The sequence below is a fragment of the Schistocerca piceifrons genome, chromosome 3 (assembly GCF_021461385.2).
Source record: "Schistocerca piceifrons isolate TAMUIC-IGC-003096 chromosome 3, iqSchPice1.1, whole genome shotgun sequence".
In the NCBI taxonomy this organism is placed as follows: Eukaryota; Metazoa; Arthropoda; class Insecta; order Orthoptera; family Acrididae; genus Schistocerca; species Schistocerca piceifrons.
In genome coordinates, this window is record NC_060140.1 from 876,880,787 (window position 1) to 876,901,162 (window position 20,376).

At 41.8% G+C, this 20,376-nt stretch overlaps 1 protein-coding gene across 2 annotated transcripts in view; it reads right to left on the reverse strand.

Moving 5' to 3' along the window:
• Positions 1-1,247: 1,247 nt before the first annotated feature.
• LOC124789960 (collagen alpha-2(IX) chain-like) overlaps positions 1,248-20,376 on the reverse strand; it is a 31,008-nt gene continuing 11,879 nt past the window's right edge. The window contains exons 2-3 of one of the 2 annotated variants that reach the window (XM_047257492.1): positions 7,428-7,630; positions 1,248-1,622 (exon numbers count right to left, since the gene is read on the reverse strand). In XM_047257492.1, the coding sequence (XP_047113448.1) occupies positions 1,446-1,622; positions 7,428-7,630 (380 nt within the window). In that variant the 3' untranslated portion in view covers positions 1,248-1,445. The remainder of the gene's footprint in view (positions 1,623-7,427; positions 7,631-20,376) is intronic. The other variant, XM_047257494.1, reaches the window with a different exon arrangement.

Below are 20,376 nucleotides of genomic sequence, written 5' to 3' on the forward strand. Positions count from 1 at the left end.
TTATATTCTTCTTGAAGTCTCAGGGTACTTCACCTGTCTGATACATCTTGCTCACCAGATGGTAGAGTTTTGTCATGGCTGGCTCTCCCAATGTTATTAATAGTTCTAATGGAATGTTGTCTATTCCCGGGGCCTTGTTTCGACTTAGGTCTTTTAGTGCTCTGTCAAACTCTTCCACGCAGTATCATGTCTCCCATTTCATCTTCATCTACGTCCTCTTCCATTTCCATAATATTGTCCTGAAGTACATCACCCTTATCTAGACGCTCTACATACTCCTTCCACCTTTCTGCTTTCCCTTCTTTGCTTAGAAATGAGTTTCCATCTGAGCTCTTGATATTCATACAAGTGGTTCTCTTTTCTCCAAAGGTCTCTTTAATTTATCCCTATTGATACATGCCTCTACATCCTTACATTTGTCCTCTAGCCATCCCTGCTTAGCCATTTTGCACTTCCTGTCGATCTCATTTTTGAGACGTTTGTATTCCTTTTTGCCTGTTTCGTTTGCTGCGTTTTTATGTTTTCTCCATTCATCAATTAAATTCAATATTTCCTCTGTTACCCAAGGATTTCTACTAGCCCTCGTCTTTTTACCTACTTGATCTTCTGCTACCTTGACTATTTCATCTCTCAAAGTCACCCAATCTTCTTATACTGTATTTCTTTCCCCTGTTCTTTCTCTAATGCTCTATCTGAAACTCTAAATTGTGTTATATCTTCCAAAAAACGGAAGTTTATAAATTATTAATTTGGGTCATGGGTAGTTCTAGAAGCTTCTGTAATAAAGATTAATTGGTGTACCTTGTAGCTTTGGTAGTTTACAATGAACAATTATGTATGATGTTGTGTAACAGTTTTGTGAACTTCAGTGGATGTAGAGAGATCTTGTGACTTTGTGCCTATTGAACAACAAGAAGTGGAAATAAATGGCAGATATGCGAAAATTAAACAAAACTTTAGGCTACGCTAATGAAAACTAAGAACCTTTTTTAACAAGTTTCAGCAGACGCTGTAAGTCCTGAACACTGACACTCAAGTTCAAGGTAAGTAAAACCTTTCAAATTGTCATAGAGCTCTCTCCTTAAAGTTTATGCACAGTTTACTGCATTGACAGTTTTATTCAGTAGTTCGCAATGCATTCTGGAACTGCTATATGTAAAGTTAATACATGAGAATGGAATTCTATACAGTGATGAGGGGGTGGAGCGGGTTGGGGGAGTTTGAGCCAGGATACAAAGATTTTTTGATTGAATTTTCAACATAATCTCTATTTTTCAGAAATACACTATTATATGAAGATATGCTTAACACGAAACTGTAATCAATAAGTAAGTGAGCAACATTGGATAATTAGCTAATACGCTAGATCTAAGCAACAGCAACAGCACAATGCATATCACCTTACTGCATTCAGGATATACAGCCAGCATCTTAAACAACCAGGTTCACTGTGGTGGTAACGCATGTCGAAGGGTACTGCACTTGCAGCCAATGAAGGTGCTCCTCAGCTGGTGCAGCAGCTCCTCGAATGTCAGACGAAGCTGGTGAAGTGACTCCTCTTGCTTCACTTGCAGCTCGTACAGATTCTGCTCCAGTTTCTGCAAGTCTTCACTCCACTCGCACTGTGAATATATACATAGAGGCTTTATAATGAGGAAATACCATAGTCACCATGTTGATTAAGACGCCATCAGACACAGACACAAACACACTCATCTACACCCACACATAAGACAAACTGCAAGAGACACATCACAGTTTCGATGTCTTATATAATTGAGGGATACATTACACTGAGCTGTGCTTTACTGAGAGTTAGTAAGCAGAGTTCAGAGTTACATTAGCACAGGTGAACTGACAATCTTGCATGAGCAATCTCCATCGTTTCTACAGGCCATCTGTCCCTCTCAGACGCGAAAAGAAGGGGCATCTGGGGACATATCACAGGGGTAGCCCAATACTTAACCATCAAATCAGTCAGATGTAAGGATTTATAAGAACACGATGATGGCAAATGATGACGCCCAACAGAAACACCAAAATCATATTTGCTGTTACATCATATTAAAAATGCGCTGAACTTGTTTATTTATGAAGCATTAGATGTAGTTCTTTAGAGTGAGCTCAAAATGGACAAAAATGTACAAGGGTGCACTTGCATCACTGTAGCTCACGAGAACTTTGCCTACCTGAGTCAGTGTTCAGACTGACAGAAAAACTGCAGTTATACGTCATTTCCTGAACAACTGGAAAGACTATGTGTTAACAGCCAAACCCGATTTTAGGATGAACTAGTTTCGCCTAGGTCGAACTCGTTCATCCTGTTACCGATAGGATAAGACAGTTTAGCCTAGGCCGAATCGTTTTATCATAGTAAGAATTTACATGCCTCAGGGTAAACTTGTACGTCATAGTCTAAACTAATTTCACCTAGTTTGTATCTTCTACAAGATTTTCAAAGTAAACTGAATAAAGGAATAGAAATAAAATAGTTAATTAGTTATTTTTTAACTAATCAGCAATTTCACATCTATCACTAGATCGACCTACATATATCCATCCACAGAAATCATCTTATCTGCAATTTGGTGATTTACTTATTTTTCCAAGGTTTACTGTGGAGGCACTTAGAATTGCAGAGTACTTTTTTTTCTTACAATTGCATTTGTTGTACAGTTTTTCATGCAACTACATTTCACGAAGCCTTCCCTGATCCAACAGAATGTTTTGAGGCTGCAGTCCTTAAAGATATTTCAATATCCTGGTTAACATCTCTCACATCTAAAAACTTCTGAATGCAGACGTCGAAATCAGTTCTAAAAAATAAAAAAGAAGTTAAAACAAATATTTTTTAATATTTTATTACAAAAATTATGGAAAATTTTAATAAAATTGTACATGCAATAATGTTTTTGAAGTATGCCATGTTTGGTGCCAACTTTGTACAGGCCCTCATCAGTCTTTTGAAGTATTACTCCACTTATGTTTCGAAGGTCACCTCTACCTCTATCTACATCTGGAATAGGTATGGTTACGTTCTCTCCACTGTCAGTTGGTGGATGGGATTTGTCAGAGGAAGCTTTCATTCTTTTAGCTTGTTTTTTTAAATTTTCTGTCGCAATTTTTCTAGCATTTTGAATGTCGTTTGCGTCAATTTCCACGATGTTATCATCATCACTGTCTTCGTACTGTTCAGTATTGCTGTCATCTTCGATTGCCTTCTTTAGGTCATCTTCATCCTGAATATCATTTATGATTTCTTGAGGCAACGAGGAAGTGGAAAGTCTTACTCTAGGTTCGATTCCGATTAATGCTTTGTAAGGTGATTGTTTTATGGCAGAGTGGTAAGCTCGATTTTTCATGAATTGGACATACCTTAATCCTTCCGACCACTTCGTCGAATTGTTGTCCTTTAACCAAGAAGTTATCATATTTTCAATATCTTGGATGGCACGTTCATCAGATCCCTGACTCTGGCTGTGCCTTGGTTTTCCACGCACAATTTCCAGTTCTGACCAAAGCTTTGCGGGTTCACTTATAACATTATTGACAAATTCTCTGCCATTATCAGACTGAAGAATGCACGGCGCCCCTACAGTTAGGAATATATCATTCAAATCATAAGCCTCTTCTTCAGCCCTCTTTGATGTTAACGCTAGAAGGAGAACAAATTTTGTGAGATGGTCTTGGTAAACTAGGATGAATTTTAAATTCCCGACTGGTTATGTTTGGAAATCAGTCAGATCTACTTGGCATCTGCTATTAATTTCCGAATGGAGAATTGGCTTTGAAACTAGCCCTCTTTTCTTTTTTGTCTTCTTTTGTTGACAAACATCACACATTGATAAATAGAGGCATACCAATTCCTTTGTGATGTTGGCATGTTTTTTTGATGTCTCGGCTAACATCCTATCGCGACCACCATGACGCACGGCTATATGAGCAGCGCCAATCACATCATCGTAAGGTTCATCAACTGGAACAAGGTATTTTATATTCACTTCATACCATGCAATGAGTTTTTTCACATCTCCAATTTTCAAAAAAAAAAAACCAACCGTTTCAGTCTTCTTTTTTGTAATGATGTTCTTTTTTCCAATTTTTCCGCATCTTCTACTTGTTCAACCAAACCCGCATATTCGTCTACTGCTAAAACATTTTAATGAGAAGACATTTTGTTTTCACTCTGCAAAATTTCCTCCAGAAGCTTTTCTCTCCACAGCTTTTGATTGGTATGTCTACTACACGAAGGCTCGTCCATGATGAACGGCCTCACAATAATTATACTAGGGTTATAATAAAATCCTTTAAACGCAACCAGCAACTTAACACGCGTACTCGTCGATTCAGAATACCGTTCAAAACAAAGAACAGTGCGAGAAGAGAGCGGTTGGTAGGCGAGAGGGGCGAGCCAGAGATGATTCGGGGATCCCTCGTTCGTACAGGCAGCGACATGCGTTCCGACTAGGCAAAATTAGTTCAGATTAGGATGTACCATATTTAAATTCTAACCAGGATAAACCGATTCGACTTAGGCTAAACTATTTTATCTTATCGGTAACAGGATGAACGAGTTTGACCTGGGCGAAACTAGTTCATCCTAAAATCGGGCTTGGCCAGTAACATATGCACTATTCTCCTGGTTCGATTAGTCGGCCGCTGTGGCCGAGCGGTTCTAGGAGCTTCAGTCTGGAACCGCTCTACCGCTGCGGTCGCAGGTTCGAATCCTGCCTCGGGCATGGATGTGTGTGATGTCCTTAGGTTAGCTAGGCTTAAGTAGTTCTAAGTTCTAGGCGACTGAAAACCTCAGATATATATATTGTGCATATTGTGCTCAGAGCCATTTGAATCTCTTGAACCAGGTTCGATTTTTATAGGCTTGCAAAGGAAAAATCTGAGCGATAAATTCCGATTTTCAAATCTAACTCAAGGGTTTCTTGTGGTAATCTCATTTTATTCTGTACTCTATAATTTCACTCCACTTTATCGTTCATTTTTGTATACTGTCAGCAATATTTAGCCTTCATGTATGTCTAAAACTTAGAGTTTTTTAATTTTAGAATACGATTCACTAACAATTAAGTAATTACTCTTTCCATGACCAAGAAACTAGAAGGTATCAGACAGATTATATGATGGTAAGACAGAGATTTAGGACCCGCTTTTAAATTGTAAGACATTTCCAGGGGCAGATGTGGACTCTGACCACAATCAATTGGTTATGACCTGTAGATTAAAACTGAAGAAACTGCAAAAGGCGGGAATTTAAGGAGATGGGACCTGGATAAACTGAAAGAACCAGAGATTGTACAGATTTTCAGGGAGAGCATAAGGGAACAATTGACAGGAATGGGGGAAAGAAATACAATAGAAAAAGAATGGGTAGCTTTGAGGGATGAAGTAGTGAAGGCAGCAGAGGATCAAGTAGGTAAAAAGACGAGGGCTAGTAGAAATCCTTGGGTAACAGAAGAAATATTGAATTTAATTGATGAAAGGAGAAAATATAAAAATGCAGTAAATGAATCAGGCAAAAAGGAATACAAACATCTCAAAAATGAGATCGACAGGAAGTGCAAAATGGCCACGCAGGGATGGCTAGAGGACAAATGTAAGGATGTAGAGGCTTATCTCACTAGGGGTAAGATAGATACTGCCTACAGGAAAATTAAAGAGACCTTTGGAGAAAAGAGAACCACTTGTATGAATATCAAGAGCTCAGATGGAAATCCAGTTCTGACCAAAGAAGGGAAAGCAGAAAGATGGAAGGAGTATATAGAGAGTCTATACAAGGGCGATGTACTTGAGGACAATATTATAGAAATGGAAGAGGATGTAGATGAAGATGAAATGGGAGATACGATACTGCGTGAAGAGTTCGACAGAGCACTGAAAGACCTGAGTCGAAACAAGGCCCTGGGAGTAGACAACATTCCATTAGAACTACTGACGGCCTTTGTAGAGCCAGTCCTGACAAAACTCTACCATCTGGTGAGCAAGATGTATGAGACAGGCGAAATTCCCTGAGACTTCAAGAAGAATATAATAATTCCAATTCCAAAGAAAGCAGGCGTTGACAGATGTGAAAATTACCGAACTATCAGTTTAGTAAGTCACAGCTGCAAAATACTAACACGAATTCTTTACAGACGAATGGAAATACTGGTAGAAGCCAACCTCGGGGAAGATCAGTTTGGATTACGTAGCAATATTGGAACATGTGAGGCAATACTGACCTTACGACTTATCTTAAAAGGAAGATTAAGGAAAGGCAAACCTACGTTTGTAGCATTTGTAGACTTAGAGAAAGCTTTCGACGATGTTGACTGGAATACTCTCTTTCAAATTCTGAAGGTGGCAGGTGTCAAATACAGGGAGCGAAAGGCTATTTACAATTTGTACAGAAACCAGATGGCAGTTATAAGAGTCGATGGACATGAAAGGGAAACAGTGGTTGGGAAGGGAGTGAGACAGGGTTGTAGCCTCTCCCCGATGTTATTCAATCTGTATATTGAGCAAGCAGTAAAGGAAACAAAAGAAAAGTTCGGAGTAGGTATTAAAATCCATGGAGAAGAAATAAAAACTTTGAGGTTCGCCGATGACATTTTAATTCTGTCAGAGACAGCAAAGGACTTCGAAAAGCAGTTGAACGGAATGGACAGGGTCTTGAAAGGAGGATATAAGATGAACATCAACAAAAGCAAAACGAGGATAATGGAATGTAGTCGAATTAAGTCGGGTGATGCTGAGGGAATTAGATTACGGAATGAGACACTTAAAGTAGTAAAGGAGTTTTGCTATTCGGGGAGCAAAATAACTGATGATGGTCGAAGTAGATAAGGTATAAAATGTAGATTGGCAATGGCAAGGAAAGCGTTTCTGAAGAAGAGAAACTTGTTAACATCGAGTATTGATTTAAGTGTCAGGAAGGAGTTTCTGAAAGTATTTATATGGAGTGTAGCCATGTATGGAAGTGTAATATGGACGATAAATAGTTTGGACAAGAAGAGAATAGAACCTTTCGAAATGTGGTGCTACAGAAGAATGCTGAAGATTAGGTGGGTAGATCACATAACTAATGATGAAGTATTGAACAGAATTGGGGAGAAGAGGAGTTTGTGGCACAACTTGACAAAAAGAAGGGACCGATTAGTAGAACATGTTCTGAGGCGTCAAGGGATCACAAATTTAGCATTGGAGGGCAGCGTGGAGGGTAAAAATCGTAGAGGGAGACCAAGAGATGAACACACTAAGCAGATTCAGAAGGATGTAGGTTGCAGTAAGTACTGGGAGATGAAGCTTGCACAGGATAGGGTAGCATGGAGAGCTGCATCAAACCAGTCTCAGGACTGAAGACCACAACAACAACAACATGACCAAGGAGCTAAGAAAAGTACAAACCATAAAAAATAAACCATAAAAAATTATACCGCAGCAGATGGGTCTTCCACTATCGGTCCAGCACGTCCAGGAGGTCCGGGAGGTCCAACTGGCCCAGGAATTCCAGGTGGTCCAGGTGTTCCAGGTTGCCCAGGATCGCCCTTCCTCCCCGGTGGCCCGGGACCACCAGTATATCCAGGTCTACCAGGTTCTCCGGGAGGGCCTACTCGTCTGACTGCAACAGAGCTGGCCACTGTCATGCAGTCTTACAATTAGCACTGTCTTTACACAAACTAATGCAGTCGTAACGCTAGAAACTAGTGAGACTACCTGTTGAGGGGAAAGCTCTTTGAGGTACACCGTAGAAGTTTAAAAAAGTAATATAAGTACCAAATTATAAGAAGTTAATATCTGTAACTCAGACATTTACCTTGACATATGATATGCTAGAAGCAATACATAAGTAATTATTATTTTGTAACTTGAGTAGAGTTTTAGACTGTATGAATCATGAGACACAGCAGACCCAACCGCATACTGAAACAGCGTCATACTGTTTGCATAACCAGGACTCGCCTGTAAAGACGACATGGTGCCACTGCTGTGTTTGTAATTGCTGTTTTTCGCATCTTTGTGGCGCTACTCTCTCTGCTACCACTTCAAAGGAAGCCAGAACAGTGGTCGGCCTACTGACTGCAGTGCTGCAGACGTCAGCACACTGGGCCTGTTGATACTGGTCTTGCTGTAAACAAGCCCATTTCTTCATGGAAGGTATGTGACCTGCCTATACGGTACTACATGAACGAAAACACACTGTCTCGACTCTCGGGCGCTAGTGGAGTGGAGTCGTTGAGAAAGAGCATGGCGTTGGATATGTCGCTCCTGTATCAATCGCTCTCATATTCGCGTGAGAGTCTTGTTATTTCGACCACCCCAAACAGCAGTATGATGGAATGATGAACAGCAGTCTCAATAGGCGACGATATCGCCGCTGCCACTGTCGAATTCTGAAATGTGCTTCTTACAAACAACATCAAATGCTATTTCTTAATGAGAACTGGCTATGTGTTTTTTCCCTTACGTACAGAATATACTCCTACCTATTTCGTGGGGTCTCACTGAAATGCTAATCATTTGCATATCCCATCATGTAGTAGAGTTATTGCTAATTTGACATTGCTTGCCTGTCACCTTCGTGGTATTCCAATTTTAATGGCCAGTAGTTTATACATGTATAGCAATAGAATCGGACCACTACCAAACTGAAATGAACAGTTATACATGTGCATTTGTTACTGAATATTACTTTCTAACGTATGAAGTTTATTACTAATGCTGAACCACAAAATAATTTACTGAGCACAACTGAGTAAAACTGAGACACCTACCATGGCTAATGCAAGAGAGTACAGAAGCAGGTCACACCAGAGTCGACTGGATGCTGTTATATCGACAGCCTGCTGATACAAGAACTATCGCTATGACGCCAGGCAATTACCAAATCACAGACAGCTGAGGGACCAGAATTGTAACATCAGCAGAAAGGCAAAGCAACTGCTGTGTTGGTTACCTGTTTCCTTCACATCCAAGCACGATTTTTCTGTGGCTTAAATGATAGAAATTGATGCTGTAGCAAAATAAGGGTGGGTCAGGTTCGTATAAATACTCTTCGTTTTTAGTCAAAGGTATCACATTCTGCCAGCCACCAGTCCTGAGGATTTACCTAAGTCAGTCCACATTTCTATGAGTCTGTGGGTCTATGAGTCACCCTACCTGTTCTCTGTCACTGCCCTGATGCTGACGAAGTCTGATGCTGTGACCTTAGCTTACTTCAGCTTCTATCCTGGTGGCCTATAGCTTGAGCCAGTGGCTATGCGGCCATTCATCCACAATCGCTCGTGGAGGAAAACTCCTTACTGCTTGCCTCTACTTGCGTGGCCAGCCACCTCTGCTGCTGTCAGCCGTGTCACTCACCCTGGATCCAGGACATAGTTCAGAATGCACCTCTGCATGCTATGTCCTGGGCTGCCAGCAGTCTAATCTGCATTACGAGTCGCTGCTCACTGTTGTGGTCAGTGTCCTTGTAGAATCACTGCTGTAATCACCTCTGGGGGTCCAACACTGCACCCTGTCTGGCCTCCAGCTGATGGCTGCACCTCCCTGCAGGCTACACACGGGTTACGTCGCAAGGGGGTTTGGCTTCTTAAAGTACCATCATGACAGTTGTGGCCGATGAACAAAATAGGAATGTCATAACAATAATGTTTTAATGCCAACACGTCAGACGACTACCAGGCATCCACTCACCACTCCACAACTATCCTGGCCACAGTGGTGAACTATTGGCTACCTCACTTCTGCCAGCCCATTACCACCACCGACCACAGAGGCTTACCACAGCCACCTCTGTACTAACATGCTCCGTATCCTCACAACACCTGTCTCAAACCACCAAAGCACTTATTAAAATTTGTACTCATAACAATGCACTAGGTTTACACTAGAAAGATGTGAAAATTAAAGTCATGTGTCCTGGCTGTGTTATGCTAATAATTTTTAAATTTAATTAACAGGTGTGCAGCTCACTTCCCACAGAACCTTTATTCACAAGACATCAGCTATTAACAGTCAAAAGTTTGATGCCTACATTAATCGAATATACAACAGTTTGATGACTGCTACACGCACAATAGATGGTGCTGAAAGTTCATACATATTTAATACACAAATAAATAAAACAGTAAACATATTCAACATATATGGAACCCTACAAATTATGCTACAAAACCGGCTGAGAGTGCCATACAAACTTTCATAAAGGATCATTATACGACGACCATTCCATCAGTCATAATGTCTACGTAACGACAAGGTACGGAACGAATGAGAGAATACATTAAGGCAAGCACTGCTCCACCGTTCCAAATGTCTACCCATAAAAACTTCTATCAACAGAGGTTAGCTACCAGATCTACCTCTTACGTAGTCTAAAACACATGGAGTGCTGAGGAGATGTCCTGTACAAGGTAGTTAGTGCATCATAAGCGCATTATCTATCTTAAATATAACTTTTTTCTCACTAAAATTTCGCTCTATAACCACCAGACAAAGATAACATCAATTTTACATTGTTATATGTTGATAAAACAGAGGACTGATCAACTCCCTTTATGAAACCTTCTTATATACTCTAAAGATCCAGGATGTAAGCGACAGATGGAAATAATGTTTGTGAAACTGACTCATCCTATTTTAAATAGCAGTTGCACTATTTAGTGTATGTGGAGTGCAGGGGCGGGGTGGTTGAGCAAATCGTGGGTACCTCTGAGCCTACAGCAGCGTTCAGACGTGCATTCATCAGTGTTAGGTTCAAGGTAATGTTCAAAGTTTTGTGGCACATCGTATAATTGCCACAGCAATCTGGTTTTGTTAAGATTTAATCAACGGCATGTTTTCTTTTACCTTGTACCGCATTAACGTATATGACTATGAAGTGTAAAACAGCTTTAGAACATTGAATAAAGGAATGATATTCATTCATTGTTTACAAATTGATTCACATAAAAACAAAATAGCTTTTCACATAAGTGACTACTTAAATAATTTCACACATGCGAGAGACAGCTTGATTTTACAAAACTGCAACACTGAACTTTGCATGACGGTGTTCTGGGAACAACTTCATTGTTTCACATAACACTGGATGTAAACTTATCGAATACAGTAGACACTGTATGAGCATTTTGACATCTTTATAGACGATGTTAAATAATTCCACCAGCAGCAGCGAATCAGACAGTGGACAGAATATAAAGCGCGTCAGGGATGCGGAAAACAGTGCAGACATTTTTGAAATGTGTAAATGGAGTCATTTATCTGACGTCCAAAAGGGCATGACTATTGGCTTTTAGACCAAGGGGGAAGCATTTCCAAAACAGCTAAGTTTGTAAACTGTTCACATGTTTCCTTGGTAAAGGTATGCCTTGCATGGAAAAATGGCGCTATCGAAAACCGGCGTCGTGGTGACTGTGGTGCACCAACGGCCATAGATACCACAGGTGAATGACAGCTGTAGAAATACGTACAGGCGAATAAAGGAGCAACTGTTGAACAGATCAACCACCCAGATGAACCAAGGGTCTACCAGCAGTGCCTCCTCAGTGACCATTTAGTGAATGTTGCTCCATATGGGCCTCTGCACCAGGCTCCTGGTGCATGCTGACTGCTGTTCATCAGACACGAAGGCTGGAATTTGGGCGCCAATATCGCAATTGGACGTCCACTAAGTGGTGACAGGTTGCCTTTTCAGACGAATCACGTTTTATGCTCCATTAGGCAGACGACCGTTAGCGTGAACAGCGGGAACGTCTCAAAGCAAACATCCTGCAACAGTCGTTGGAAGGGAGTGGTATGGTCTGGGGATCCTTTCCGCAGCATTGTCTGAATGGCCTTGTCAATCTGTAAGGCACAATGGATTAAACCAAATATCCATGACACAGCAGCCTTGTCATTCTGTAAGGCACAATGGATTAAACCAAATATCCATGACACAGCATATTTGCGGAGACAATGTCCACCGCTACATGCAGTTTAGTTTTCCTCAGCATTATGGCATCTACTAGCAGGAAAACGTTTCACACATCTCATAGTGTATCTGCATGGTTTGAAGAGCACCAGGATGAGTTTACCACATTTCCCTAGACACAAAACCCCCTGAATTTAAACCCAATCGAGAATCTGTGGGACCACCTTGGTCGAAATGTTCACGCCGTAGATCACCACCCGAGAAACGTAGCGCATACGGTAAAGGAACTAGAGTAGACATACGAGGGTCACTACAAAAGAAATGCATACTATTTTTTTTAAATCTATCTTTTATTCTACATGTTTCAAAGTTTTACAGTGTGTAGATACATCCTTTAGGAACAATATTTTCATTTCTCCACATAATTTCCATCCCTCTGAACTGCCTTACGCCATCTTGGAACCAGCGCCTGTATACCCGCACGGTAAAATTCCGGACCAACCCGTTGGAGCCACTGTTTGGCAGCGTGCACAAGGGAGTCATCATCTTCAAACCTTGTTCCATTAAGAGTCTTCCAGTTTCCCAAAGAGATGATAGCCATGTAGAGCCAGGTCAGGACTGTAAGGTGGGTGTTTCAGTGTTGTCCATCCGAGTTTTGTGAACGCTTCCATGGCTTTCTGACTGACATGTGGCCGTGCATTGTCGTGCAACAGCAAAACATCCTGCTTTTGCCGATGTGGTCGAACACGACTCAGTCGAGCTTGAAGTTTCTTCAATGTCGTCACATATGCATCAGAATTTATGGTGGTTCCACTTGGCATGATGTCCACAAGCAAGAGTCCTTCGGAAGTGAAAAACACCGTAGCCATAACTTTTCCAGCAGAAGGTGTGGTTTTGAACTTTTTTTCTATGGTGAATTTGCATGATGCCACTCCATTGATTGCTTCTTCGTCTCTGGTGAAAACTGATGGAGCCATGTTTCATTACCTGTCACAATTCTTTCAAGAAATTCATCTCCACCATTGTCGTACTGTTCCAAAAGATCGCTGCATACCGTTTTTCTTGTTTCTTTGTGAGCCACTGCCAACATCCTCGGATCCCACCTGTCGCCCGCATCTCGTGGTCGTGCGGTAGCGTTCTCGCTTCCCACGCCCGGGTTCCCGGGTTCGATTCCCGGCGGGGTCAGGGATTTTCTCTGCCTCGTGAGGGCTGGGTGTTGTGTGATGTCCTTAGGTTAGTTAGGTTTAAGTAGTTCTAAGTTCTAGGGGACTGATGACCATAGATGTTAAGTCCCATAGTGCTCAGAGCCATTTGATCCCACCTGACACAAACCTTTTTTAACGCCAGCACTTTCAGTATTCTGCAAACACTTCCTTCCCGTATCCCAACGTAGCCTGACAATTCGTTCACTGCGATGCGTCTGTCAGCAGTCACCAATTCGTTAACTCTCTGCTCATTGTCTGGAGTGTGTGCAGTACGAGGCCTGCTGCTGTGAGGACAATCCTCAATATTGTCGTGCCCGCTTTCATCCCAATTCGTTAACTCTCTGCACATGGTCTGGAGTGTGTGCAGTACGAGGCTTGCTGCTGTGAGGACTATCCTCAATATTGCCGTGCCCGCTTTCATCACGTAACGTGCTTGCCCACCGACTAACTGTACTGCGATCGACAGCAGCATCTCCATACATCTTTTTCAGCCTCTTGTGGATGCTTCCCACTGTCTCGATTTCACAGCACAGGATTTCTATGAGAGCACGCTGCTTGTGACGAACGTCAAGTGTAGCAGCCATCTTGAAGACATGCTGTGACGGCGCCACTCACGGGAACAGGTTGAAAACTAAGTTTGAAAACAAGCGCGAAGGATTTATCTACACACTATAAAACTTTCACACATGCAGAATGAAAACTGTATTTTTACAAAAATCGTGTGCATTTCTTTTGGAGTGACCCTCGTACCTCCACATCCCTATCAGTACCTTCCAGAAGTTCAGCGACGCTCTTCTTGCACGTCTCGCAGCGATTCGCACGGCAAAATGTGGTTATTAAGGCTCTTGACAGTTCGTCACATTAATGTGATTGGGCAGAGTATAACTGCAAATTAGAAGCTTTATCGATGGACTGAGTCCATGACTGCTCATTACATGATGTCATAGATAACTAAATACAAAATATGGACTAACAAGCCACTTATTGTTCTTCATTATTTACTGTAACTTACACCTCTGGTTTCCCTACAAGCGTTACTCTTTCTCTGAACCTTTTTTATTTTTTCATTTTAACAATAATGTTTGATCGTTTATTTTACACACATCAAAAAAAGTTTTGCATCACCTCGGTTCCCAGAACTCCTGAAGATAGACATTGACTGTCGATATTGTATCACAGACAGTCCCTCTGACTGTTCAGAGATGTCACTAAACCCGCCCAAGAATGTAAACAACCACGCACGAGCAGCGCCTATCAGCGCCTATCCGACAGCCGATCAGTTCCAGTCATTCTCTCAGGAAGGAGGTACACACCTCATGTTGTCTGTAGTTCTTCTATGCCTAGACTGTCAATACCGAGGTTCGATCGCCTCCGCATTGTTACTTTGTGCCAGGAAGGGCTCTCAACAAGGGAAGTGTCCAGGCGTCTCAGAGTGAACCACAGCGACGCTGTTCGGACATGGAGGAGATACAGAGAGCCAGGAACGGTTGATGACATGCCTCGCTCAGGCCGTCCAAGGGCTACTACTTCTGCAGTGGATGACCGCTACCTACGGATTATGGCTCGGAGGAACCCGGACAGCAACGCCACCATGTTTAGTAATGCTTTTCGTGCAGCCACGGCACGTCGTGTTACGACTCAAAGTGTGCGCAATAGGCATGATGCGCAGCTTAACTCCCGACGTCCATGTCGAGGTCCATCTCTGCAACCGCGACACCATGCAGCGCAGTACAGATGGGCTCAAAAACATACCGAATGGACCGCTCAGGATTGGTATCACGTTCTCGTCACCAATGAGTGTCACATATGCTTTCAACCAGACAATCGTCAGAGACGTGTTTGGAGGCAACCCGGTCAGGATGATCGCCTTAGACACACTGTCTAGCGAGTGCAGCAAGGTGGAGGTTCCTTGCTGTTTTGGGGTGGCATTATGTGGGGTCGACGTACGCCGCTCGTGGTCATGGAAGGCGCCGTAATGGCTGTACAGTACATGAATTCTATCCTCCGACCGATAGTGCAACCATATTGGCAGCAAATTGGCGAGGCAATCGTCTTCATGGACGACAATTCGCGCCCCCATCGCGCACATATTGTGAATTACTGCCTTCAGGATAATGACATCGTTCGACTAGAGTGGCCAGCATGTTCCCCAGACATGAACCCTCCTGAACATGCCTGGGATGATTGAAAAGGGCTGTTATGGACGACGTGACCCACCAACCACTCTGAGGGATCTACGCCGAATCGCCGTTGAAGCGTGGGACAATCTGGACAAACAGTGCCTTGATGAACTTGTAGATAGTATGCCACGACGAATATAGGCATATATCAATGCAAGAGGATGTGCTACTAGGTATTAGAGGTACCGGTGTGTGGAGAATCTGGACCACCACTCCTGAAGGTCTCGCTGTATGGTGGTACAACATGCAACATGTGGTTTTCATGAGCAACAAAAAAGGCGGAAATGATGTTTATGTTGATCTCTACTCCAATTTTCTGTACAGGTTCAGAAACTCTCGGAACCACTGGGTGTTGTGTGATGTCCTTAGGTTAATTAGGTTTAAGTAGTTCTAAGTTCTAGGGGACTGATGACCATAGATGTTAAGTCCCATAGTGCTCAGAGCCATTTGAACCATTTGAACTCTCGGAACCAAGGTGATGCAAAACTTTTTTTTGATGTGTGTATTTAGGTACTAAATACCTTAACCAATAATAAATAAATTTTGAAACATAATAGTCTGTATGAAGCAATATTCATTGCTACAAGTATGTAGAGAATCAAATTAACAGATAACCAATTATAAGATTGTCACTTGATGGTATCTGTTTGTAATTTAACTATTATGACTACTGCTAAACGGTGTGAGCATGTACAAATCTAACACTGCTACGACCTCTTCCAGGAGACTAAATTATCTTGCTGTTCATGAACGTTGAATAATGAAAATTAAATTTTCGGGTAATATATAGTAATAAGTGCATTGTTACAGGTATTGATCGGGGGTGCAGCCAACCACGTTAGATCTGACATAGCTTTCGGAGGCACATCCACCCATGTTCCGTTCAGGTGAGGATCGGGGCGGTTCCGCCCATGTTAGGTTTGGGATAGTACTGGCAGCATTCCACAGGGTTAACAAAATCATTTATTCCCTGCATAGTATAACTGTTAACACATTTAGGCGTGTACTACTTAATTCCTTATCATCTCTTAACAGATACTTCATAATGTAAGACCAGAACACCATTCAGAACTCAATTAATGCACATCGGAAAGAGCTAGCTTGTACACTCTGCTAACCTAATAATAACTCAAGGGTGATGTGGGAGATGTTCATGGAATATATTCGAATCCGTAACCACAAAAACCCTCCTTAATGTAACTATTATAAATTTGTTACCTACATCCATATGTCAAAATGCTTCACAATTTCCCCATTAGTAATATTACAGACACTTAAGAAAAACAGTATACTGAGGAAGTAATCAGAATTTGCAACAGATGCTGTGTGACTTTACGGCAAAACTGTATAAAAAAAGGAAGAGGACACCACATACACTATGTGATCATAAGTATCCGGACACGTGGCTGAAAATGAATTACAAGTTTGTGGCGCCCTCCATAGGTAATGCTGGAATTCAATATGGTGCTGACCCACCCTTAGCCTTGATGATAGCTTCCACTCTCGTAGGCATACGTTCAATCATTTCTGCAGAACATACTAATGTACATGATCTGTGAATGTGAAAGTCCTATCTCTAGTCCTTCAAGGTGTTCTGTTCTTTCTGAACATGAGTATCTTTTTTTCTGCCACCAGTAATGGTAGACATTATCCGCCTCACGGGAGGATTGATGGTCCATCGCTTACAAGATGATGGAGGGAAAAAAATGTAGCCCTGACACGCCCTGCCATGTCCGGTGAATGAGATATGAATGAGATAACACAGCCATAAGATGCCTACCCTTGAGGGATGCCTGTCTGACCACTGACCTGTGTGCTCTCAAATGCACAATACACAACTGCTCTAGTGTTCGTCATGCAGTCAGCAATAATTAAACACTGCTCCATGCATGTCTGGGGACGTGGGGCAGTAGTTGTTAAACCTAGAACCAGGAGGCTACCATTGGAAGTTGTGTGAAATATGTTCCTGCACTTCCACAGTGGAATTGATACACAGCAAGAGTGTACTTTGTTTAAAGAAAGTTAACCCCAAAACCACCACAGTGTAATTATTATGTGGGAGATATGTACTTTGTCTAAGAGAAATGTCTCATTTAAACAGGTGGGCTAGATCCAAGACCTTCCTTTTCCTTGTCCAAAAAAGAAAGTTTGTAACAATAATAAAAATAATAATAATAATAATAATAATAATAATATATAATCCTAGAGACTCCCTAGGTGTGCTAGAAGTTCCTTTCATGTGGTATTATGTGATAATAAACGATGAGCTGATAATTAAATACTGCTATAGACAATTCTAGAAGCATCTGACAAATGTTCTAAGTGTTTAAATAAATATACAACTTTTTATGATTTTTGGCCATTTTACACTGCCTTTTTTTTTAATTTGACGTTGACCATATTGGATTCCCCATATTGGGTCATAAATTATTTTGAGTAATAAATGTCAAACTACAAGGATGCTAAATAAATAACCACCGCCCACCCTAATTGGGTAAGCAATTATAGCTGGAACCTAAATAAACGCCGGTGATCATTCCAAATGGCCTAAAGTGGTGTGGGAGGGCAATGGAAAAGGGGAGTTTACGTTGAAAACAATGGAAGCCATGAGATAGCACCAATTGTAATCATCAAATGCTACAGATCCCAATGATTGGAAAAAATGTGCAGCCCATGCCTATGCACAACCAGATAACAGAAAAGATCAAAGAAAGTACTGGCAAATCTCATCAACGTCCATCTGTTGTTAAATCCTAGATATGTTATGAGCTCAAACACAGTGAGGCATCTCAAACAGAATTACCTTGAGCATGCTAAGCTTGGATAGGGAAAAAATCGGTCAACTGGAACATAAGAAACTTCCTGACAGATTAAAACTGTGTGCCGGACCGAGACTCGAACTCGGCACCTTTGCCTTTCGCGGGAAAATGCTCTACCATCTGAGCTACCCAAGCACGACACACGACCCGTCTTCACACCTTCAATTCTGTCAGTACCTCGGCTCCTACCTTCCAAACCTTACAGAAGCTCTTCTGCGAACCTAGCAGAACTAGCACTCCTGGAAGAAAGGATATTGCGGAGACATGGCTTAGCCACAGCCTGGGGAATGTTTCCAGAATGAGATTTTCACTCCCGAGTTCGAGTCTCGGTCCGGCACACAGTTTTAATCTGTCAGGAAGTTTCTTATCAGCACAGACTCCGCTGCAGAGTGAAAGTCTCATTCTTGAAACTGGAACATACCTTGCACTTTTCTCACATTACATCCTGAAAGACCGGCTGCTGTGGCCGAGCGGTTCTATGCTCTTCAGTCCGCAACCACGTTGCTGCTACGGTCGCAGGTTCGAATCCTGCCTCGGGCATGGATGTGTGTGATGTCCTTAGATTAGTTAGGTTTAAGTAGTTCTAAGTCTAGGAGACCGATGACCTCAGATGTTAAGTTCCATAGTACTTAGAGCCATTTAGCCATCCTGAAAGCCATGAATCACGAAAATCAGATAGATGCAGAGTTTCCTAATTTCCGAAAAGCACTTAAATCTGCACCACACTAACCTTTCTTAACAAAAATACGATCTTATGGGGTATCAAACAAAACGTGTGACTCGGTTAAGGATGCTTTGGTAGGCTGATAGAGCATCCTATCAATAAAAATAGAAGTAACTTCGGATGTACCCCAGGGAAGTGTATTGGGGCACATTTTGTTCATGCTGTATATTAATCATGTGGCAAGAACATTAATAACAACCTCAGACTTTTCGCAGATGATACAGATATTTATAATTATAATACTGTCTAAAAGACCTTATACATATTCAGTCAGTTGTTAATAAGTTTTCAAAGTTGTGCAAAGACTGGCAACTTTGTTTAAATGTACAGAAATGTAAAATTAAACACCTGACAAAACGAAAAAGCTTAGTAGCCTATGTATCCCGTGGTTACAGTATCAGTGACTCATAACCAGAATCAATTCACTCAAATGCCTGGATGTCACAATTTGCAGGAGTATGAAATGGAACCATCTCATAGGCTCAATAGTACTTGAAGCAGATCGCTGACTTCGATTAATTGTCAGGATATCGAGAAAATACAGTCAGTCTACAATGGAGGCTGCGTACAAGCCATTTGTCGTCGTCGTCGGCTGATACTCGTATCCGAGTTTTCATTTCTCTCCTGAGATTTCCTTTGTCACGGTTCAGGCGTGGAAGTGTCGTTGATGGCTTAGCAATCCAATCCTAGCGTGGAACAGGCGGCCACAGACGTTACAGCTGATGGAAGGTGGAGGACGCGGCTGAGCCTGGAGGAGTTTACGTCTCTGGCGTTTGTCATTCTCCATTCTTCGACGTTCCAGCTCAAAGTTTTGAAGAGCATTTGAGGTAACTGAGCGCCAGCGACTTCGGTCTTCTGCTATTGTGGACCAGTTACTCGGATCGATGTTCAAGTTTTTCAGATTTTTCTTGTACTGATCCTTATAACGTTTGAGAGGGGCACCTCGTGGCCTTTTACCTGTGCTCACTTCGCTGTACAGCATTTGGCGTGGAAGATTGTCATTTTTCATCCGCTGGACATGTCCGACCCATCTGAGTTGATGCCCAATGATAAGAGCTTCCAATGCTATGCATTTTTGATTTCTCTAGAACAGCCGTACGTGTTACCTTAAAATATTGCTCAAATCCATGGAACATATACCAAATAGGAATAACAACAGATATTAAATGTATACAAAGAAAAGTGACACGAATGGTCACAAGTTTGCTTCACTCACTGAAGAATGCCGCAGAAACCTCAAAAACCTAAATTGGCAGACCTATCATTCCACGATAACCCACCAACACCAGGGAACTAGTATTTAGTGAAGAAACTAGAGATAGTCTTCAGCCCCATATGTATCGCTCCCACTGCTCGTAGGAACTTTGAAGAGAAAATTAGACTAATTTCAACATTTAATGAGTCATTCTTCCCGCGCTCCGTAAATAATTGGAACAGAAACAAATCATGACATGTGATACCATGGTCAGTACATTCTGTCATGCGCTTCACAGTGGCTTGCAGACTATGAATGCAGATGCAGATGTAGAGGTTGGTGAATGCTTCC